Below are 19,951 nucleotides of genomic sequence, written 5' to 3' on the forward strand. Positions count from 1 at the left end.
CAGCCTCCTGAGTAGCTGGGGTTACAGTCATGCACCACCACGCCTAGCTAATTTTTTGTATTTTTACTAGAGACGGGGTTTCACCATGTCGGCCAGGCTGGTCTTGAACTCCTGACCTCAAGGGATCTGCCTGCCTTGGCCTCCCAAAGTGCTGGGATTACACGTGTGAGCCACTGTGCCCGGCCGTTTCTGACTTTTTCTAAACTCTTCTTTCTCTGGAGATGACATTATATAATAGCACTGTTCAATAGAAGTTTCTTTGATGATGGAACTGTTCTATAATCTGCATTGTCCCAGCCACTAGCCAAATGTGACTACTGTAACACTTGAAATGTGGCTAGAGCAACTGAAGAACTGAATTTTGCATTTTACTTAATTTTAATTAATTAAAATAGAAATGCAAATAACCATAAGTGGTTAGTAGCTACCATACTGGACAGCAAAGATCTACAATTCAGCATTTAAAATCGATTTTGTTTTGTTTTCAAAAATGGAGTCAGACTGTTACAACCCAAAAGAACTGTAGGTTAAATTAAGGTAAATCACCAAATACTACATACACATTTGGGAAATCCAAACCAGATTTTTTCATGTGATAACCACACCCTCTTTTGACTTTAGCCTTGGAGGTAATGGAGTATGGCAGAAAAAACCCTGTATCAGCAGCTGGAAGACTCACCTTCTTTTCCTAGCTCTGGCATATATTGACCAAAAGAGTCAAAGTCCATTCAGATGGTTGAGGGGCCTTGGAATTTTGTTTTTGGTTTTCACATACAAGTTGGAGGGCAGATGCGTTAGCCTCTTGAAATACCCAGAAACCACTTGTTTCCTCATCTAAAAATCAGGTATGACAGGATCATTTAATTATCCTGGAAATCAGATGAAGCACTGCATATGAAAGCACTTTGTAACATCGATAGCACTGGGAAATGTAAAGACCTTTTACTGAAATATAAAGGTGTATGGTCAACTGAATATATCTCAGATAATTATGATTTGACTGTATATATTGAATATAACCTGTAGTGGGCCCCTTGGTAAACAGCTTACAGTTTTGTTGCAAGTTTTAGCCAAGAGAAAATTTATTTGTTGACTAGTCATGCCCTTTATTGGCCACATGATGAGCAGCAATGATATTAACACGCAGTGCACCTTGCAGAATTCAAGAATATCTCAGTGTCTTCTGAACTAGGAAGCTGAAATGCAGTGGTATGCAGAAGGCTGGCTCGGTAGGAGCCTTGGGAGTGTCCTCCAGATAGATGTTTGTGCAGGTTGTATTTGATTCCAGTTGGCCATGAAAAGCTGGTTGCTCTAAAGAATGAGAATATGCTTGGTTTTGCATTTACTAGAACTATCTGGGGAACAAATCTTGGGGTGGAAGAAAGAAGGGAGGGAGGGAAAGCTGTGCTTCAATACCTAGGGCTTCTTTCCTGGAATGGATCTGAGAATCTGGGGTGGGTAATATCTCATCTCTAGAAGGGAGAAAGAACTGGGTGGTGATGGCTTTGTATTTTCTACTGGAGTTCACTACAGAATAGGTGAATGGAATGGGCTGCTATGATCCAGACATTAGGGAGGACAGGTTTGTGATACATTAGAAAACTTGAATGAGCCCTTCTATGATTCTCTCTTCCCTCTTTCTGCTTCCCTTTCTGAATCACCATCCCCAGGTTGTGGAATTAGCAAATCTATTATGTGAGCAATAGCAAACTTACAGGAGCCCTTGGCTCCATCTATCTCCCTGTTTGTGTCAGTTCATTCTGGATGCTTTTAGTCTGTGGTCTTCATTCACTCTTTTTATGGGGAAGTAAAAGGAGTGGGACAGATTATGAGAACAGCTGGGTCCTCCCAGTTGCTGGGGTGGTTATTTTAAGCTTTGTTTAATGTGTCCAGAGACCCAGATGGCATTTTTAACTAAGCTGCTTTATTAAATCTTGTGATAAAGCATAGTGATGTTTATTGAAAAGGCAGACACACATCAGCAACGTTATGCGTGAAACTTGCTCTAAGAATTTTCTATAAAACATCTGTTCTCTTTGAGCCTTTTGTGAGCTCTGGAAGTTTGCTAGTTTCTATACAGACTTGAGGACAAGAAGTTGGAACCCACTTTTGGAGATGTCCAAGCATAGGTATTGGAATCATTAATCCTAACCCTCTCAGTTTTAAGGCCCCGGATACCCTTCTGTTAGACAACAGTAACATGAGCAAGCACTGTAATAACATTTAAACAAGATTATTTGGAAATAATGGACAAGAAAAATTAGTATAAATTGTTTGGGGATTTTAAAATTAAAGATAAAAAGCTAGGGCTTCAATGACCTGTGCCAGCCTATAGCCTTAAGAGTCAATTTGCAAACACTCAAGATTTGGCCAATATGCCTCTACTACTTCTACTTAACACAGTCAAAGGGAAATTTTTAGATTCTTTCATCTGATTTGACTCTCTTAGTTATGAATAAGAGGATATCTAGAATATATATGTGACTTGTTAAAATGAAAATCCACCTTCTCTGAGTCTTCAAATATCTTTCATATCTTACATTTTTAGTCACATCAACTTTTGAAGTCATGTCCGTAGTTGTATGAAAAGAAAAATTTCAGGAACATTCAACCTCAAAAGTTCTTTTTCTTAGTCTGAAGTCGTAGAAGCATTTGACTTTTACTTTCTCTTTTTAAGTTTGTACTAGTAGGTATTTTGTATAAATATAATATTTAATTATTGCCTTTGTATTCCTTTTCTCTAGTAAACATCCTGGTTTTTAGCTATCAATATGTAGTTTTACATTTAGGGATTTCTAATGGAAAGAGAAAGGAATCTGAAATCAGAGGACGAGAGTTTATTCTACTTGACCAAACACATACACGATACTGGAAGGAGAGTTTTACAACAAATATTTAATATCTATGACATGTAAAACGTTTTTTGAAATCAAGAAAATTCAAACAATTCAATACAAATATCATCAATAATAACACATGAACAGGTGGCCAACCTTATTAATAACCAGAGAAATATAAATTAAAACAATCCATCAACTTGTAAAAAAGATGAAATTACTCAGAGTTGGTGTAGGTGATGGAAAATTGTCATGTTTGTATACTGTTCATAGAGGTCAAATTGACATAACTTTTTGGTCAGGCAATTTGGAAGTATATATCTAAATTAATAGAGTAGTTTTCTAATAACCTGGGAATCTCTTAATCTAAGAATCTTTACTGCAGATTTTTCTAGAACAAATGTACAAACATCTATGTACAAGGGTACTCACTGCAGCATTTTGCTAAGGAAAAACTCAGAAAAAAATCTGTATGTTCAACAGAGAACAGGTACATAATTTATGACACAACCGCACAATATACACCACTAAAATAAAGGATATAAATTTATATATAGTATGAAAAAGATGTGAATGATAACTTGTTGGTGAAAAACAGCAATGACTGGAATATTGTGTGTAACGTAATCCTGCTTTTCTGTATATAATGTAGGCATAGAAAATAGGATTGAAAGGACATACTCTAGTCAACAGTGTATATAGCTTGGGTGGAGGGGCTGTATAATGGGGAAGGAGAGTCCCTTTTCCTATCTATTCCATATACATCTCTGGATTTAAAAGATCATACATGCATATGCATTACCTTCAAAATTAAAATGATAAAGACAAAAGGAGAAGCTTTGGATTTGAATCATGATACTACTGTCTGCAACTTCTATGACCGTGGGGAAGTTGCCTAGCCTCCTGGGGTTTATTTCCTCATTTATAAAAATAGGGAAAGTAATAATACTTGTCTACATATCTTCTAGGGTTGTTGGGAGGATTGAATGTGATAATGGGTTACAGCATTATGAATTATTTATTCATATAACACAATTATTATAAAAATATTTTGCTCTGATTAAAATAAAAGAAGGATGAGATCATGTGTGTTTTTCAGTCCCAGTAGCTTTACTAACCACAAAGCCCCTGCTGATGTGGTGATCACAGTTGTTTTGGTGCAGCTTCCTCTTGACTTTTGGCATTTCTCCATGCTGCTAGCTAAGGCTGAGGTGGCGACTGTTGAAGGTGTGATCTCCTCCCCCTCCCAGCACACATTTGTGTGTGTACTCACACTCATGCACACACAAACACACACATGCACACTCTATCGCAGTATATGAGGTGGCAGCAGCTGCTCCGGCATAGACTTTCACACAACATAAAGGGCTTTTTTGGTGTGGTCTGTGCATTATTTCCTGTTAAGCATGAGCTGAGTCAGTGCCATGCTTTTCCATGTGAAACCTTTCTGAGGCTCAGGCTGTGTTAAGAGCAAACCTTCTCCCCTCTATGCCCACCCCATGGCCCTCTACTGAAGCCAGATCTTAATCTGCTCATTTCATGAGGATTTTCAAACCGAATGGACTGGGCCATGTGAGAGATCACTGAAAGGAACAGACCAAGCAGAGGCTAAGAGACTCCACGCTAATCTGCTGAGTCGTCTGAAAATGCACAGCTGTGGGAGCTCACAGTGCTTTAAAGTACTTTGGCAGGATGTTTGTTCAGGGGGCCTGTTCCTGCAGCCCTGCTGAATGTTTGGTTAGGAGGCATAATCTTTTTTTGGACAGGATCTCCCAAATGTAAAGTGATAGATGCTAATGTGGAATATAATACAGAAGATCCAGCTTGGATGTCATAAATAACAATAAATTGTTTAATCTTGCTGAGCTGTATGTAAATCTATGATTGCCAGAGGTCTTTAGTTCACTGGAACATAGTATGGGGGCAGGGGCACTTAGCAAATAGGCAGTTATTATTTTCCAACCAGACAGAAACTGGTCTGATGGAATTTATCTAAAAAGGCATACACATGTGTTTTAATTAATTGTGACAATTACTCAGAGAAAACACATGGCCCTAAAGAGGCTGAGGGTTTTTTTGTTCTACCTATAAATGTATATGTATATTCACCTATATTCTACCTATGTATAAGTAAGAGAATGAGTTTTTGTTTTGGGGATATATATTTATACGTATCTATACAGATAGATATACACATACTTAATTTCTGTCTACCTATTAAGGTGCAGTGCCAGATGGAAAGTATTTTTAAGCATTTAGATAGCTTATTCTATAGCATATGTGTGCATATAGCCCCCCCATAAAGCTTTGTCTCTTTTCTGGATATATTTAACAAGAGGCTAGAACAGAGTCCAAAATGTCAGAAATGTTTGAACATTCCATAGAAATGAAGGAGGTGTTTCCAAATGACCTATGTTTCTATGGCAATAAATAGAACTTGTGCTGCGTTGGATGGGTCAGGAGTAAGGAATATAAACAGTGTAAGTATGGCTATTCCAGGCAGAAATCTACCTTGTAAGCACAGCTTTGTGCAGTGAGCTCAACAACATTGATCAGTTAGCAGTCCGGTTCAGTACAACATTGATCAGGTAGCAAGCTGGTTCTGCAGTGCCAGTCGGAGACACAGATGGGGACAATCAAAGAAGATGCAGGTCAGGACAAGGATGCAGACATGTACCTGTCACTACCATGGATTTCAGCAGCTTCTTAGTGAGCAGGTTTATGATTAAAGAAGAAAGACATCGTTGATATGTAAGCATGTTACAATTAATTTGCTGTTTAGTTATTAGCAAACGACATCCAGTTTTTAGTTTTTAGGTTTTTTTTTTCTTTTTTCTTTTTTGAAACACGTTCTTATTCTGTCATCCAGGCTGGAGTGCAGTCGTTATCCAAGCTCACTGCAGCCTTAAACTCCTGGGCTCCGTGGATCCTCCCACCTCAGCCTCCCAAGAAGCTGGGACTACAGGTGCACGCCACCATGGCCAGCTAATTTTTCTTATTTTTTTGTAGAGATGAGGTCTTGCTGTATTGCCCAGGCTGCTCTTGAGCTCCTGGCTTCAAGCCATCCTCCTGTCTTGGTTTCCCAAAGTGCTGGGACTATAGGTGTGACTCACCATGCCTGGCCTACATCCAGTTTAATTTATACTACAGTGTGGGTTTAGTCTTCAAACATGTTTTTGTTTTACATATAAAAATTTGAGGTAAAAGAACATTTTTACATTGGTCAATAATGGTACATTTAAACAATGGACGACTATATCCATTAAAATCGTGTTGTGGAAGAATATTCAGTGACATGGAAAGATTGACTCAAGGGCAAGTGAAACGTGTCAAGAGTCTGTTAGGTACTAGACACTGTAAACTGGGTCTTGGCTGTGTTACTTGCTTACATCCTCCATCATGTGATCTTTTAGATAACAAAATCGAGATACATAGGGATTTGGGATCTTGCGCAAAGTCACTCAGGCAGTAGGTGGCAAAGTCAATTCTTACATTCTTTCCCATTGAACACCAAAATCTCAGCTTACCTCAGGGCACTCAACTCTGCTTTCTTGACCCACACCCAGGTAGACCCAATGGACACTTGTAGTTCTTATCCAGCTGGGGTGGTCACCTCATAAAATGGCAACAAGTGGGGCCCTTTCTTGTTCTAGTGAGTCAGACTGTATACCTTAAAGATTTCAGAGCACTTCCTATGTACTGAAATTGCCTCATTACCAGGAAGGACATACTTCCAATTTTCACCACCTCCATTTTGCATCCAAGGACGATTAGATTTCTTGATCTTCTTAATGAAATCTTGAGAAATGGGTGGGCCGATTGAAGAACAGGACTTGGGCCACACTTCTAGATGCCTGGGACTTTTCGGCACTTATTCAGATATTAGGAATTGATTATGAAATCCATGGTGGTTTGATGCTAATGAACTCTCATCTGTCTCTCCAGCATGTGTGTAAAGACTTCCAGAGGTACAGGAAGTTGAGGATGAGCTCTCTTACTTCCATCTGGTCTCCATGTAACAAATCATATAACTGCACAATTATCCAAATGCAAATGAAGGAGTCCCTTGATGTTTGGATAACCACATTCATGCCTTGAGTTTGTTATTTCTTGAAATTGCCCTTATCCATCTCCTGTTTACCCATGGACAACACTACTTAAGGGCTGGCACTCTGCAACCCATGGCAGCTTGGCTTTGGGGTTCCTTCCAGTGTTTTGTTTTTGTTTTTAACCGAGAAGACAGGAAACAGGCATCTTTGTGTATATGGCTTGCCACAGCCCTTCGTAGATGGACATGATGGAGGTTGTGTGGTCCTGGAGAACACTTCCTCTGTGAAGCATCAGGGAAGTTTCTGTTCATTGTGTCTTCACTCTCTCCAATTCACTTGGGGAGTGATACGGATTACAACACAGTGAGCAGAGGATATTGGGGAATGTCATGCTTAATTTTCTTTTCTTTTTTTTTCTTAAATGACATTTAAAGCTAAAAGAGACTCACAAAGGGTAAGTCTGATTTAAGACATTTCACACATGAAAGAAATCCTGCTTTCATGCGTGTTATGTCACAGGAAAAACTCATTTAGAGTCAACATTCTGCACCTACTCCGAAATTTTAGCCTGAGGGTTTAAATATTACCTCGCTGCTCTCTAGGACTTTAATTTGAGCTAATTAGAAATGGAACTCATACTAAAACTAATTTAGGAAAGAAGCTGTTGATGTTCTGAAGAAAAACAGCTGTCAGAAATAAGATCATTAAAAAACCATAGTTGTATATGGCACAAAATGTAAAGGAATAGAAATGCTGAGAGAAAGCTTTTATAGAATAACATTTTATCTTTCTTTGGACACTGGTCTAAGGCATGTGAAAGGGCATATTGATTCCCTTGGCACCTGGTATGCTCATTTATGGATGAAAAAGCCCAATGACATAATTTTGGTGAGGTTTAAGGCTTGATAGGGGGCATTGGTGCCATTAGAAGGACAGACACAAAGAGTTCTTAAGTAACGGCATCATGGGAAATGATAATTGCACACTCCTTTCTACTATGTCTTGGTTTCCCCAAGCATTTAGAAGTCACGGCTGGGTAGGAACAAATTTATCATGAGTCTGTCTGTGTGTTTGGGAATGCATATGCCTCACAGATGTGTCTGCAGGGGTCTGTGTGATAATGTTCATATATGTGATAGATGTGGACCCTGGGATCTGTATCTGTGTGGACCCTGGGATCTGTACATGTGTGTGAGTGACAGTGGACTAGGGTCCACTTTGCCCCCTTTTCCGTGTGGGAGTTGAAGGAAATGCCCCTTAATGGCAGTAGCATCCACTTGGGTGTGTGCACCTTCTGGAGGACTGGGTGAGGTTGCCCTTCTTCCAGCCAAAGCCAGACCCTATGGTGTGGGACGTTCAGCGGGGAGCAACAGAATGCCATGGCTTGGTCCTCCCTGGGCTGTGGTCTGGATTTCACTCAGGAATGAAAGTCAGATATTGCCTGCTTCAATGCTGTAAACATAACTAAGGATAATTATGTAAGTAGACCATCTTTTCCTTGCAAGGTAGCGGTCTGCTGCATTGACAGAGGGTAGTATTTCTAGGACTTTTTCAGAGAGTAAAATGGTACTTTAAGGGATAATCTGCTATCTAAAGATGAATTTTAAATGTTGGAGGGGGTTGTGGGATTCGGGGAAGACAATAGAATAATTTGTGTCATGGTTAATTTAACAAAGAGTTTTTCTTTATAGAATCTGATCTTCGGTGGATTTTAACAACCCTCTTCTTCCTTGGCTTTTCAGATAAAGACGCAGAGCCTCAGAGAAGTTAAATGATTGATCCTATGTCAGGGGGTAGAGTCAAGACTCATACCTATGCCTTTTAACTTCAAGTTGAGTGCTTTTTCTTTATACAAAAGGGCTTCCAAAAGTTATATTTCTTTTTATCAATGACTAGATCTTGAAAGCCATACCTTTTCTGATGGCATTTATCCTGGGCTAATTGGTAGAGAGAGGGTGAACAGAAGAGAAGACATAGACACGCAGAGAAGAAAGTGACGTGAAAACAGAGGCAGAGATTGGAGTGATGTGAACACAAGCTCGGAAATATGTGGAGGCAACAGAAACTGGAAGAGGCAAGGGAGGATCCTCCCCTAGAGCCTTTCGATGAGGCAGACCCCCACTGACACCTTGATTTTGAACTTCTGGCCTCCAGAACTGTAAGGGAATAAATTTTAATTGCTTTTAGCCACCAAGTTTATGGCAATTTGTTATAGCAGCCTTGTGAAGCTAATACAAACTTTGTATTAGATTACAAACTTTGTATTCATTTCCTAGGACTCCCATAACAAATTACCACATATTTGGTGGTTTAAAATCACAGAAATTTATTCTCTCACAGTTCTGGAGGCCAGAAGTCAAAATCAAGGTATCAGCTTGGCCACACTCTGTAGATGCTCTAGGGAGAATCTGCTCCCTGCCTCTTCCAGCTTCTGGCAGCAGAATACATTCCTTGGCTTCCCGGGTGTGGCTGCATCACTCCAATCTTTGCATCTGTCTTCATATCTCCTCTTCTTTGTGTCTATTCTAGTAAGTACAAAGTGCTGCATCTTCCGTGATGGAAGTGGCCCAAATTAACCAATCTACCACCAGGTAGCTGGCTGATCATTTGGGGAATGGTACCATAAGGAGACTCAGTGTTGGTCCCTGCTGCTGGTAGAGTAGGCACTCTGCAGTGGCCATAGCCAGGTCAGCCTTGGTGAGTGAATGTCCATGTTGTTGAGCCCATGCATAGCCTTCATCCCTGCCATCACGGCCATGGTATTACAGCATTCTTGCATTGCTATAAAGAAATACTTGAGGCTGGGTAATTTACAAAGAAAAGTTTCCTTAGCTCATGGTTCTGAAGGCTGTACAAGCCTGGTGCCGGCATCTCCTTTGCTTCTGGTGAGGCCTCAGGAGCTTTTACACATGGTGGATGACAAAGTGGGAGCAGGCATATCACACAGCAAGAGTGGGAGCAAGAGAACAAAAGAGAAGGTGCCACATACTTTTAAACAAGCAGATCTCATGTAAACTCAGAGCGAGAACACACTTATCATCAAGGGCATGGTGCTAAACCATTCATGAGGGACTCACCCCCATGATCCAAACACCTCTCACTGGGCCCCACCTCTAACACTGAGGATTACATTTCAATATGAGATTTGGAGGAGACAAACATCTAAACCATAACAGCCACTTGGCTCATGAGCCCATTGGACAATGACAGGAATGGCTGGGGGAAAGCCACTCATTGACATCCACAGAACTGGTCATCCTATTATTAAAATCCTCCTCTGCCTAGGTCACCATTTGGTGAATGTCCATAAGGGACACAAATATCTTCACGATTTTCCATGTCTTACCTCAGAAGCCCCATCACCCTCTCTTTCCCATCTCCTCCAGTACTTATCCCCCAGATGATAGGACCATGTCCAGCAATACCTCTTCTCTCTGGTATTGATGGGTTAATGAGCAGATCTCACATAGGTAAAATTTCCAGATATCTAGAATTTAATGTTCTGTTAATTCTCCAATTATAACTAAAGTATTTCAGGTTGAAACTTTATTCAAGTGTAATTACTCACTTTAACCTTCTTAAACAGAACGTATATTACCTTTTCAAAAATAACTGAAATTTAATAAGATAAAAATGTATCTATAATCATTCCTACTTAATAACTTTACATGTTTATTTCTGCATTTTTCCAAGTCCTTGCCCCAAAGTGGACATAGTTTTATACTGTAATAGCATAAAATAATTTTGCATTTGACATTTTTGATTTGGCATTAAACTATCATTTATGTTTCTTTCGCTACTGCTTAAGAAAATGTGGGTGGTTGTAATAAATAAACCTGAAATGTAGGCAATTTTTATTGCCTTAAAAACAATAGAATGTTATTTCTCACTCATACCATAGTCCAATGAGGATGTCCCTGGTGGGCAAAGACTCTTGTCCACCAAATGGGATGGGGACCCAGTTTCCTTCCCTCTTGTGACTCTGGCATTGCCTAGAGCCACATGATTTACCTTTACTGAATCTGTAGAAAGAGAAATAAGCAGTGTAGAGATGATATGTTTGTTTTCTGATATCCTCAGCCTAGAAGAAACACACATTACTTCTGTTCTCATTCTCATACTAGTTTATCACCCATTGTCCAAATGCACCATGTGGCCTCACCTAGATGCAAGGGTGGGTTGGAAAATGTAGCCCCTGGCTGGGCAGCTGTTCCTCAGCATTGACTCTGTGCTATGGAAGGGCTTCCTAAGTTTTTGTGGACTGCTATCCCAGTCTGTCACCACTATACAATCTTCATAATTTTCCCTTTAAATGACTGAGAGAAAATTTTGAACAAAAGCTACAAACATTTTTCAGATTCTTGATTCTCCAGACTTATTACTTGAGGGCAGTGACTAAATTATATTCAGTTCTATATCAGAAGGTTCTTCCATATTGCCGGTTTCATGGTAGATACTCAATAAAATGAGTTGAATGACTACATAAATTTTAGCAAGAGCATGTGGAAAATAATTTATCATGACTTTGGGTAATACTATAGGTGTAATTATTGTCCTTTCTCTTTCCTGACTTGATTAATAGCACCACTATCCATTAAGTTATTAAAGGTAGAAAGCTGAGATTATTCTTGACTCCTTTTCTCACTGGTCCAGTATTAGTTATTTATTGCAGTGTAAGAAATTACCATGAAACTTAGTGGCTTAGTTGGGGCTTGATGGGGGCTGGAGGATTCACTGCAAGATGGCTCAGTCACTTGGCTGGCAAGATGGTGCTGGCTGTTAGCCTCCCATCTGATCCTCCTCTTTCCGCTCCTGCCACTCTTCAAGGTATTTTTTCCAGAGCAGCCATTCATCATTCATTTATTTTTTCCCATTAATTAATTCAACAGATATTTATTGTATACTTACCATATGCCAGATTTGTTCTAGGTTCTTGGAATATAGCAGTGAAAAAAAAAAACAGTCCTTGGATCTTATATACAGTGGGGAAATAAACATATAATGTAGAAAATTAGATGGTAATATGTGTGAGCACATACATTTATTATTTCTCATCATTTCTATGAGACAGGAGATGGGTATTCTGGCTTGGGGACTCACATGAGGTCACAGTTACATGTTGGTATTGGTTTGGTCATATGAAGTCTTGGTGGGGGCTGGAGGATCCACTGTGAGATGGCTCAATCCCTTGGCTGGAAAGTTGGTGCTGGCTGTTGTTGGCAGGCCTTGCTTCCTCTTCACAGGGCTTCTTGAGTGTCTTCATGACATGGCGGCTGGTCTCTCCCAAAATAAGTTGTCCAAGAGAGCAGGGGAGAAGTGTCCATGCCATTTATGGCCTCACCATGGAAGTCACACACAATCACTTCTGCAATATATACTGATTACCCAGATCTGCATCGTTCAGTGTGGGAGGGGACCACAAAAAGGCAAAAATGCCAAAAGGCAAGGACCATTGGGGCCATTTTGGAGGCTATTTACCACAGCCCCTCTCTTCCATATTCCAGTCCACCTGCATATTCTGTTCATCCTCCTTCCAAAAATGTATCTCAAACCAAATGACTAATTTTCATTTCTGTTGGCTCTAGCCTAGTCCAAGACTCTATCAACACTCGACTCGAAGAGTCTCCCATCTGATATTCCTCTTTCTGCTCTTGCCCCCCTTCAAGGTATTTCTCCCAGAGAATCCATTCATCATACATTCATTATTCTCCATTCATTAATTCAACAAATATTTATTGTACGCTTACCACATGCCAGATTTATTTTAGGTTCTTGGGATATAGCAGTGAAAAAAAGTCCTTGGGCTTTACATACAGTGGGAAAATAAATAATATGGAAAATGTTAAAGGCAACATATGTGATCCAGAAAATTATAGCAGGGTGAAGGAAATAGGAAACAATAGAAAAGTTAGGGACTTCTGGCTATAGTATTATATAGGGCTGTCAAGGGTGCTATCTCTGATTAGCTTACATTGAAACAGAAACACAAAAGACAGTAGAGGGCAGGTATGTTAATATCTGGGCAAGTATTCTAAGCAGAGGAAAAAGAAAATGCAAGGGCCCTGAGGCCGGATCATGTTTGGTATGTTTGAGGAATAGCTGTTCTGTTCCGTTGTGGCTGGAACAGAAGAAGGAGGGTGGGAGGGCGATGGAGAATGGTACATGATGGAGGTCAGATTATGTAGGGCCTTGTAGACTACAGTGAAGACTTTGGCTTTGTTTTGGGTTGGTGGGGGACAAGGAAAGCTATTGGAATGTTTTAGTGACTTGATGTGACTTACTTTTTAATAGGACCATTTGGGCTGCTCAGCCCATGATGTTTAAAAATGCAATCAGGTCACTTCCACTGTTTAAAACCTTTCAATGGATTCTGGTTGTACTTAGAATAAAATCTAAGCTCCCTTAGCTATTATTATTATATTATTATTAAAATTGACATCCTTTATTCTCTATTATAGCAGTCTAATTCCTTCCTAATATGTACCTCACTAGTAACTATTATTATTATTGCTTATTTGTTTATAATCTGTCTTCTCTACTTGAAAATATGTAGCCTGGGGATCTTGTGGATTTCCATACTAAATCATCCCAAGGCCACTTTGCTTTTGAGCCGTGTGTGTGTGTGTGTGTGTGTGTGTGTGTGTGTGTGTGTTTTGATCTCTTCTGTATCTTTTTTCCCCCTGATCTCGCTGATTGTTATATTTGGTCAGTGACTGACCTCTAGCAATGATGGTGCCAGGGCAACTTTGTTGTTGAACTGTATGTTAAAGTTTGTTTTGGCTTGTCGGTTATATCAGTACTTATCAAATGAATTATCTGGGAAGAGAGGAGAGGATCTTATTAAAATACAGGTTCTTATTCGGTAGGCCTTGGGTGGGTCTTGAGGTTCTGCATTTCTTTCTTTCTTTCTTTCTTTCTTTCTTTCTTTCTTTCTTTCTTTCTTTCTTTCTTTCTTTTTCTTTCTCTTTCTTTCTTTTTTTTCTTTCTCTCTCTTTCTTTCTTTCTTTTTCTTTCTTCTTTCTTTCTTTCCTTCAGACAGAGTCTCACTCTGTAGCCCAGGCTGGAGTGCCGTGGCGCCATCTTAGCTCACTGCAACCTCTGCCTCCCAGGTTCAAGCAATTCTCCCACCTCAGCCTCCGGAGTAGCTGGGACTACAGGCGTGCACCACCATGCTCAGCTAATTTTTGTATTTTTAGTAGAAATAGGGTTTCACCACTTTGGCCAGGCTGGTCTCGAACTCTGGAGCTCAAGTGATCTGCCCACCTCAGCCTCCCAAAGTGCTGGGATTTCAGGTGGAGCCACCATGCCCAGCTGAGGTTCTGCATTTCTATCAAGCTTGCAGGTGATGCCCATGCTGCCAGCCCTTTGAGTAACAAGGGGGCTTTATTACTGAGTTTGGCTGAACATTGGAATCATCTGTGGAGCTTTAAAACTACTAATGCTGGGCTCTCAACCCCAGAGATTGCAATATAATCAGTCCAGAATACAGTTTGAGTACTAGGGTTTTAAAAAGCTTCGTAAGTGATTCTATTTTGTAGAAATATTGAGAACTACTAGATTGGATGATATTGAATCCAATTTTAAAACAAGGTGTAGCAATAAATGTTCTTCAGCGCTGTGTTGCTGACTTTTTAGAAAGTCAGTTTTGTAGCTCTAGAAAGAATCTGGCTGCATCCATAGATGACCTCCAGATCTCTGCTTAGCATGACTGGGTAATTTCTCCAATGTCTCCAGCACATGCTCTCACTTAACAGCAGAAAGAGAATTCCTACTTTCAGGAGAAAAGTCATTCCTGAAGATTACAGTTAAAATATGCCCACAGATGATGAGGTTGTAGTAAATCAGTCCCCTTGCTCTCTGAGCTTGTTCTAAGTTACAGGAAGCAGAAGAAGCAGAGAAGCACTCCATTTCTTTTTTCTTGTAATCTCTAGCATGTTCACATGCATAGTTTCTGAGTCAGTAGCAAACTAAGAACTTCTTATGTGATTCAAGCTAACCCCTCGATTATCAGAAGCAGATGTTTCAAACGACTGAAGATCAATGAGGCATATCCTATTTACAGGTTAATAATTGACTACTAGATGCAGGTGCACCAAATGGTCTTAGAGACATTAGATAGGAGAGACAATGTCAGTGCTCCCCCTACCCTGCCTCCCCTAATCTAAAGCCTACTCTGTGTCTTTTATCAAGTGATTGGCTGTATGTTAACAGAGCCTGGGGCACTTTCCTGTTGAAATGCCTTTAATCCCAAGCAACTGGATTGATTTTTTTTTTTTTTTGGATGGTTTAGATTGGACGACTGATTATTGGACAGAATGGCATCTTGTCGACACCTGCGGTCTCCTGCATTATCAGGAAGATCAAGGCAGCTGGTGGAATCATTCTAACAGCCAGCCACTGCCCTGGAGGAGCAGGGGGAGAGTTTGGAGTGAAGTTTAATGTTGCCAATGGAGGTATGTGGTTCAGTATATGCCTTAATAATCACGATTTCTTTCCTCTTATATTATTATAGTCTCACAGTGACCCTTTGATGATAGACAAGCAAGGTGCAGAGGACCTAGCTCAGAAAAATTTAGTGAGGTGCCCAAAGTGATCCAACAAAGAAGTGGCATGATGGGCTCATGAACCCATTTGGGTGGTCTCTTGGTCCCCTGTACTCTTCAGCATAAACTATTGAATAATTGATGCTTACCTGATATGGAAGGACTCTGAATTTTAACATTAAAACATACCCTGAAGGTCGCTGTCTAAATGACAATGACCCTCATTTTACACATGAACAAATCAAAGGCCTGAGAGGCTGAGTTACTGCTGAAGGCCACAGGGTTGATCAGGGTCAGATTACTGATTTTTAGCCCAAATCCTGGGCTCTCTTTTACCTACAGTGTTGACTTTCTCTCAAAATCATAGAATTGTTTCACTTTTTCTTATATTCACAGCACTTTATAGTTGGGGGTCCTTAGTGGAGGGGTGGGATATATGTATGGAGTAAATTTCTTTTAAAAATTGAACACACAAAAAAATAGGGAGAATAAGAAATAGATAACATGTACCCATTATCTTGTTTTTCTATTTTGCTTATCTTTTTTTTCTGAAGAATTTTAAAGCAAATTATAGCACAAGAACATTTCACACCCAAATATTTTTGTATGCATCTCTTAAAAAGAAAGACACATTGCTGCATGACCGTGCTAACATACCTAACAATAATAACATTAATTCTCCAATATCACCTGAAAACTAATCTATAGTCAAATTTTTCAATAATCCCCAAAATATTATTATTTATAGCTGTTTTATTCAAATCAGGATACTTCTAAGGATGCCATGCATTTGCTTGGCAAGTCTCTTAAATCTCTTTTAATCTAGAACACTGAGTTTGCATGAATGTGGGTAGGAGCCAAATTTTAACCAGCAACAGTTACCATTATAAATTATTCCTCATCCCAGGCAAAGCAGTGCATTCTGAAGGGAAAACTTATTATCTATCCCTCCTTGTAGACGTTTTACACGTTATCCAAACAAGAAAGTGTATTCATGTTGAATATTTAAAAAACAATATTGTAACCACAAAGCAGAAAACTAAACCACCAAACCACAAAGGTAGACAACAATAGAGGAAGAAGAGAACAAATTATCTACAAAGTAACCAGAAAACAATTAGCAAAATGGCAGGAGTAAGTCTTTTACTATCAATAATAACCTTGCTGGTACATGGGTTAAACTGTCCAATCAAAAGATATAGAATGGCTGAGTGGATCAACAACAAGATCCAACTAGATGCTGCCTGCAAGAGACCCATTTTTAAACTTTAAGAATAGGCATATACTGAAAAGGGATAGAAGGAGATATTCCATGAAAACAGACAGTTACCAAAAGAGAGCAGGGATGCTTATACTTATATCAGATAAAACAGACTTCCAGTAAAAAGCTGTTCCAAGAGACAAAGAAGGTCATGATTTAATGATAAAGAGGTCATCTTATCAAGAGGACATAACAATTGTAAACATATATGCATCCAAAATTGAAGCACTTAAATATGTAAAGCAAATATTAGTGGACATGAAGGAAGAAATATACAGCAATATAACACTAATAGGGGACTTCAGTACTCCACTTGCAACAATGGAGAGATCAACCAGACAAAAAATTAACAAGACAACAATAAATTTGAACTATACTTCAGACCAAATGGACCTACCAGACCTACATTCATCCAACAACAGCAGAATATACATTCTTCTCTAGCATACATAGAACATTCTCCAGGATAGACCATATGTTAGGCCACAAAATAAACCTTAACAAATTCAAAAAGATTGAAATCATGTCTAGTATTGTTTCCAACCACAATGGTGTGAAGCTAAAAATCAATAACAGGAGGAATCTTGGAAAATTTACAAATATGTGGAAATTAAACAACATGCTTATGATGAACTAATGGGTCAAAGAAGAAATCAAGAGGGAAATTAAAAAATATTTTGAGATTAATGACAATGGAAACACAATGTGCCAAAACCTACAGTATGCAGCAAAGTCAGTTCTAAGAGAGAAGTTTATAGCAATAAATGCCTAGATTAAAAAAGGAAAAAGATCTAAATAAGTAGACTAACACTATGCCCCAAGGAGCTAAAGAAAGAACAAACTAAACCCAAAGTGAGCAAAAGGAAGGAAATAATGAAGATCAGAACAGAAGCAAATAAAATGTAGTATAGTAAAACTATAGAAAATATAAATAAAATCAAAAGTTGGTTCTTTGAAAAAATAAAATCTACAAACTCCTAGCTAGATTCACTAAAAAAAGCAGACTCAAATAAATAAAATCAGAAATGAAAGTGGAGACATTGCAATAGATACCTCAGAAATAAAAATGGTCATAAGGGATTATTATGAAAAATTTTATGCCAACAAATTGGAGGACCTAGAAGAAATGGATAAATTTCTAGAAAAACTAACCCATCAATATTGAATTGGGAAGAAACAAAAAGTTTGAACACTCCAACAACAAATAAAGAAATTGAAGAAGTGATTAAAAACTTTCCAAAATAGAAAAGCCTAGGACCAAATGGCTTCATGGCTGAATTTTATCAAACATTCAAAGAATAATTATTACCAACACTTCTTAGACTCTTCCAAAAATTAGAGCTACAGGGAATACTTCCAAACACATTTTGTGAGGCCAGCATCACCTTGATACCTAAAGCCAGACAAACATATTGTAAGAAAATAAAACCACAGGCCAATATCTCTGATAAATATTGACGAAAACCAAATTCAACAACACATTAAAGAAATTATGAATCATGGCCAAGTGGGATTTATCCCTGACATGCAAGACTGGCTAAACAGAATGAAAGATAAAAACCACATGATCATCTCAATTGGTGCAGGAAAGGCATTTTACAAAGTTCAGCATTCTTTCTTAACAAAAACTCTTAACACTTTAGGTATAGAAGGAAAGTTTCTCAACATAATAAAGGCTGTTTATAAGAAACCCACGGCTAACATCATAATCCATTGGGGACAACTGAAAACTTTTCCGTAATTTAGTGTATGGCAAGGATGCTCACTCTTGCTATTTCTATTCAACATAGTTTTGGAAGTACTAGCAAGAGCAATCAGACAAGAAAAATAAATAAAAGTCATCAAAATTGGAAAGGAGAAAGTAAAATAATCTCTATTTACAGATGATATGATCCTATATATAGAAAATTCTAAAGATTCTACACATGCACACACACACACACACAAACACACACACAAATTTTTAGAACTAATAAATGAATTCAATAAGTTGCAGGATACAAAATCAACATACAAACATCAGTAGCATTTCTATACATAAATAATGACCCAGCTGAAAATAATCAAGAAAACAATGCCATTTATGATAGCATCAAAAAAATACTTAGGAATAAATTTAACCAAGGGGTGAAAGTATACTGAAAACTATAAAACATTCATTGAATAAGACACAAATAAATAGATATCCTGTGCTCACTGATCATGGATCAAAAACATTAATATTATTAAAACATTCATACTACCAAAAACAATATACAGATTTAACACAACCCCTATCAAAATTTCAATAACATTCTTCATGGAAATAGAAAAGCAATACTAAAATTTGTATGGAGCCACAAAAAACCAAAGCAATGTTGAGGAAAAAAAAGTTGGAGGTACCACACTTGCTGATTTAAAATTATGTTACAAAGCTAAAGTAAAACCAAAACAGTATGACACTGGCATAAAAACACAAACGTAGACCAATGGAACAGAATAGAGAGCCCAGAAATAAATCAAGACATATATAGTCAACTAATTTTGGAGCAGGGCACCAAGAGGACATAATGGAGAAAGAAAAAAACCTCTTCAATAAATGGTGCCTGGGAAAACAAAAATGTAAAAGAATGAAATTGGACCCTTATCTTACACTATACACAGAAATAAAATGAATAAAGAACTAAATATAAGATCTGAAACCATAAAAATCCTAGAAGAGAACATAGGGAAAAAGTTATTTGACATTGGCCTTGGCAATGATTTCTTGGATATCACATCAAAAGCTCGGGCTACAAAAGCAAAAACAAATAAATGGGACTACCTCAAATTAAAAAGCTTTTTAGCTTTTCCATTTTTCATTTATTTATTTTATACACTTTAAAATCTCTGGGTATTCTTTTTTAGCATCTTAAAATTTATTTTTATATGAGTGCCTGTAGATTTGCCGTATCCTTTAAAAAACAATTATTTTAATATATATTATAATTGTACATATTTTCAGTGTGCATATGGTGAAAGTCATTGGAGTGGAAGATATCAAGGAGCTTGGAAATTGAAAAGGAATTCAGAAGTTGTTGATGAACTCTGAAATTATCAGCATGGATGGTTGAATGGCATCATAGACAACTATCTAGAGAGACAGTACTTGCTTTACTTTTGGAAATCAGTGTGCTGGCATTAAAACTCAGGGACTTGAAAATGATGGACACAGCCAAAGAATATAGTATAGTGCCTGGGGTGTAGGGAGTGGAGGGAGATATTCATGCATTCTATAATCTG

The 19,951-nt window shown here is 38.4% G+C and overlaps 1 protein-coding gene across 1 annotated transcript in view; it reads left to right on the forward strand.

Annotated features, from left to right (window-relative positions):
• Positions 1 to 19,951, forward strand: part of LOC104004287 (phosphoglucomutase-like protein 5) — a 69,665-nt gene that overhangs the window by 5,995 nt on the left and 43,719 nt on the right. Inside the window, exon 2 of the mRNA XM_063812711.1 lies at positions 15,177 to 15,339. Within this exon, the coding sequence (XP_063668781.1) occupies positions 15,177 to 15,339 (163 nt within the window). The remainder of the gene's footprint in view (positions 1 to 15,176; positions 15,340 to 19,951) is intronic.

This window comes from Pan troglodytes, chromosome 5, assembly GCF_028858775.2.
Source record: "Pan troglodytes isolate AG18354 chromosome 5, NHGRI_mPanTro3-v2.0_pri, whole genome shotgun sequence".
Taxonomy (NCBI): domain Eukaryota; kingdom Metazoa; phylum Chordata; class Mammalia; order Primates; family Hominidae; genus Pan; species Pan troglodytes.